The sequence below is a fragment of the Sinocyclocheilus grahami genome, unplaced genomic scaffold (genome assembly GCF_001515645.1).
Source record: "Sinocyclocheilus grahami isolate Dianchi unplaced genomic scaffold, SAMN03320097.WGS_v1.1 scaffold2636.1, whole genome shotgun sequence".
NCBI lineage: Eukaryota > Metazoa > Chordata > Actinopteri > Cypriniformes > Cyprinidae > Sinocyclocheilus > Sinocyclocheilus grahami.
Genome location: NW_015507815.1, coordinates 1,442 through 6,121, shown reverse-complemented (window position 1 = coordinate 6,121; position 4,680 = coordinate 1,442). Strand labels below are relative to the sequence as shown.

At 41.6% G+C, this 4,680-nt stretch overlaps 1 protein-coding gene across 1 annotated transcript; it reads left to right on the top strand.

Moving 5' to 3' along the window:
- The first annotated feature begins 3,407 nt into the window (after positions 1–3,407).
- Positions 3,408–3,984, top strand: LOC107575431 (tripartite motif-containing protein 35-like). The gene is made up of 2 exons (XM_016261807.1): positions 3,408–3,512; positions 3,748–3,984. Exons 1-2 carry the CDS (start codon positions 3,474–3,476, stop codon positions 3,982–3,984), a joined length of 276 nt encoding a protein of 91 aa, XP_016117293.1. The 5' UTR covers positions 3,408–3,473.
- The last annotated feature ends 696 nt before the right edge of the window (positions 3,985–4,680 follow it).

The window sequence follows — 4,680 nt, the reverse complement described above, 5'->3', positions numbered from 1 at the left end:
TGTAACGGGGCTGACAAGACGTGAGACATGTGGATCCATCTGCAGGCTTTAAATAAGAGACGTGGTAAACAGGCAGGGTCAAAACACTGCCAAACAGGTATATGGCGGGCAAAACACAAGAATAGTCACAGGGCTAGCGTAGGTCACCGATAAGCAGACAGAATCACAGGGGCGAGACGAGAGGGAGAAATCCAAGAAAACAGGCAAAGATCAAAAACCGCAAAAACAGGCAAGGCAAAACAAGGAAAACACGGAAAGGGGTACAGGCTAAACAAAACTCAGCAGAGAAATGTGGTTAGAGTGGGTGTTATATAGTGAGTGAGGTGATTAGAAACAGCTGTGTGCAATCAGTGCAGTGTGCAAATCATGCAAAGAATGATGGGATATGTAGTCCGGGGTGCTATGCAACAGTTTGTGTTGTGCGAGAGTCAATGAAATGGAAAGGGTGACCTCTGGTGGTGAATAAACGGAAGTCCATAGACCGAATTCGTGACAATAGTAAGCATAGAGCCATGTGTAACAGTATATTAGATCCGCGCATGAGGTCTTAAAGAGACAGCAGCCTAAATAAACCTCCTGCTGCCTTTCATTATACAGTGAAGACTAACCAGTGTTATTTTACAGTGGAATAGATTATAGTTAGACCTAAATGAAAAAAATTACAGTACTGTTAATTTAATATGTATCTTGTTATTGTTTTTATTTGTGCTATTGCTTGTCAATAATTTATTTGTTCTTATTTTATTATTTACTATTTACTTGTCTTTTTTAGTTAAAATAAATTCAATTCTGAGTGCACATGATTCTTAGGTGGGGAGGGGGCGTGGTCCATGGGAAATAGTCCTGCCACCACAGCTGGAAAAAAGCCTAGGAATCACTGCATACATTTAATACAATTAGAAAAATGCCATTACAAAGGTAAAAATGCCCCTGTAAATCACTTTGAGTCAAATGTCACCTCATATTAGGAAGGCTAATTTCTGATCAGAATTTTTTATTATTGATCAGACGGTGCTCCTAAATGTTTTTAATTATGAGGACAAGCGCTCCTAATTGCAAGAAAAAAACTGCTCTTAAACTGGGTGTGTGACAGGTATGGCTGTGGAATGGGGTTTGGCTGAGGAAAAATTTTCAGTCAAAAGATTTTTTTTTCTTTAACCCCTGCATCCAGCCCCGGGAATGCATAGCCGTCATCTCTGGATCTGATTTGAGCAACGCCACTCTCCCCGAAGGGGGCAACGCAGCCAAGTTGTCATCCCCGGAGAGAGAGCTCACCCTCTGATGCAGCGATCAACATCTGGTCTTCAGGGGGAGCACCGAAGGATACGGGCGGTACACTCTGTCCTGCAGAGGGCCCAGCGCACACCTCCGGCAGCTCCACCGGCTGCAGAGTGCTTGAGGGGTGAGGAACTTCCTCTGGAGAAGTCCTCACCATGATCCTCAAATCACCTCTGACTCCACCGGAAGCAGCGATGCCCCAGGTTCCGGGACGAACGCTGGCTTTTTTGCAACTCTGAGATTGTCATGTCCCCACACAGAGAGCATGCACCATCCATAAAAACTTCCTCAGCGTGCTTAATGCCCAGAAACGTGAGGCAGTGATCGTGACCGTCCTGAGGCGCCAGGTAATGACCACATCCAAAAACGCACGGGTGATAAGACATCTTTAAAAAGATGCGATCACTCTTCTTTTAGGGATTGCTCTTTTAGTGCTGAAGCTCACAGGGGAGCTGGCCACCGCACACTCCTGGTGTGGCTGTCTACACGAAGAGTGATCTTTTTTCCTCTTCCCGTGAGACCGTGTCCACTGCTGCTGAGCCGTAACACCCGCAATCACTCGAGTAGTGTAGTGTACCGCAGTAGTGATGCAGCACCGCTCTGCACCAAAGTGAATAGATGAATGAATGCGGTGCACCTGCTGCCTCTTATGCCCACGCTGCGGGGCTTGGCAGCCAGATGAGAATTCCGCATTCCAATGTTAAATGGCCCGTTTAGTTACACTCGAAATGGATTGGTCTCTCTGGCGAGATCCCCAAATTCGTCGGTCACCGACGTGACGTCGAGAGTGACCGACTGAAAGGGAACAAACTCATCTACATTTTCAGCAAATGTGACCCTGGAGCACAAAACCAGTTATAAGTAGCACGGGTGTATTTGTAGCAGTAGCCAACAATACACTGTATTGGTCAAAATTATAGATTTTTGTAATATCCAAAAATCATTAGGATATTAAGTAAAAATCATGTTTTCATACAAACACTTGATTTGCAAGTTCAAATAGAAATGACACATGAGTTTTAATTGAACTGGAGCACAAAACCAGTTATAAGTAGCACGGGTGTATTTGTAGCAGTAGCCAACAATACACTGTATTGGTCAAAATTATAGATTTTTGTAATATCCAAAAATCATTAGGATATTAAGTAAAAATCATGTTTTCATACAAACACTTGATTTGCAAGTTCAAATAGAAATGACACATGAGTTTTAATTGAATGCAGCCTAAGAGTGTTTATTTTGTCCAGAAACAGTATAAATGATGTCCAAATGAGACTGCGGTTGACCTTATAAGACGTTGAAAATACATCCACAATGACCATATCTGAACTAAAGTTGAACCTTCAAGAGACTTTCTGTGGATGTCAATATTGGACGCTCAGAAGACTTCTGGCTCCTCAGGGGACGTCATTTCAGCATGCAACAAAGACATTGAAAAGTCGTACTTTTTGGGTGGGGGACTTACAAGACATTGTGCCCAAGGGCCTCTGAATTCTTAATCTGGTCCTGCATGTAATAACATTATCATTAATATTTGTGTATTTTCATTGTTCTTTTGTGTTTTATAGCAGTTTATTTTAATGTTTCATGAATAGATAGCAGATCTTTGTGATTCTCGAGGTGATTCATTCTTCAAACCGTCGTTCAGAAAGTGAAAGTAAAGTTTAGATCACTGGAGCTCAAAGACTGAAAATGGCTTCTCTTTCTGAAGATGATTTTTCTTGTCCTGTATGTCATGAAATCTTCAAGAATCCTGTTGTTTTGCATGTAGTCACAGTTTCTGTAAAGAGTGTCTTCAGCAGTTCTGGAGAACCAAGAAAACTCAGGAGTGTCCCGTCTGCAGGAGAAGATCCTCAAGAGAACAGCCTCCAGTTAATCTAGTGTTAAAGAACTTGTGTGAGTCATTGCTGAATTTTCACACAGGCCCAGTTAGTATTGGAGAACTATTTTGCTTCAATTAATAACTTTGTCATTTACAAACTGTGCAGTACGAGCAGTATGAGATGTTCACAAAAACAAAAAAATCTGAATCAAAAATGCTTCTGCACTGCATTATATGATCATATCACTGTATCGTCGTCTCTTCTTCTTTCACTGTAATCTGGTGTTTTATGGATTTTTATGTTATTTAATTCTAGGAGGAGCTCAATACAGCACTGAAATCATTACAGCAGAAACTTCAACACAATGAAGAAATGAAAGGAGAGTTTGAGAAAACAGTTCAACACATCAAGGTGAGGAAACAGAATCCAGAGTCATCTTCATCACAGCTGTAGATCACTAAATACAGTTATGATCTGATATATTTAATATAATGAACTCCAGCTGATTATTTGTATAAGTGACATTAATCAATCTGCTTCTGGATGCGTTATATGTCTGTATCTGAGTTTCTCTCAGGTCTGAATGATGTGATTGTGTTGATGTGTGTCGATGGAGACGATTGAAGTGAATGTGGTTTGATTTCAGTCTCAAGCTGAGCACACAGAGCGTCAGATTAAACAGCAGTTTGAGAAGCTTCATCAGTTTCTCAGAGATGAAGAAGAAGCTACAATCACTGCACTGAGGGAGGAAGAGGAGCAGAAGAAGCAGATGATGAAGGAGAAGCTGGAGGAGATGAACAGACACATCTCAGCTCTTTCACACACAATCAAAGACATGGAGGAGATGATGAAAGCCAGTGACGTCTGCTTTCTGAAGGTCTGATTTCAGAAGATTGATTATGTGTTCACTCTTGATCATTATATGAACATCAGAATAACAGCATCTGTTGATTGTGTCTCATCAGCTCCTGTGATTCTGGATCCAAACACGGCTCATCCACGTCTCGTTCTGTCTGATGATCTGACCAGTGTGAGAGACAGCGGTGATGATCAACCTGTTCCTGATAATCCAGAGAGATTTGACTGTTATTCCTGTGTTCTGGGTTCAGAGGGGTTTAACTCAGGAGCACACTGCTGGGAAGTGGAGCTTAAACAGAGTTCAGAATGGAGACTTGGAGTAACTACAGCATCAAACCAGAGGAAGAGAGGGGGTTTCTTTAACACTGATGTCTGGAGTGTGTGGTACGGATGGTCTTCAGGTTCTGGTTTTCGTGTTACACAGAAACTTGATCGTGTGAGAGTGAATCTGGACTATGACGGAGGAACAGTGTCCTTCTCTGATCCTGTAACTAACACACATCTACACACATTCACAACCTCCTTCACTCACACACTCCTTCCTTTCTTCTGTAATTATGATTATTCCTCTCTAAGGATCTTATCGATCAATAGTCAGTAATCTGGAGCTCTGGATCTTCCTGCTTTCATCTTTCATCATGTTTCAATATTTAATCACATGAGTAAGAGATAAGTTATACAGTTATACTATAATTACAGTTAGATAACGTGAGAAACAGCT

Excerpts from the sequence above, each read along its gene's own strand:
- LOC107575431 (XM_016261807.1), top strand. The coding sequence starts at position 3,474 with ATGAAAGGAGAGTTTGAGAAAACAGTTCAACACATCAAG. Across the intron at positions 3,513-3,747 it reads AAACAGTTCAACACATCAAG|TCTCAAGCTGAGCACACAGA; the intron begins GTGAGGAAACAG and ends GTTTGATTTCAG.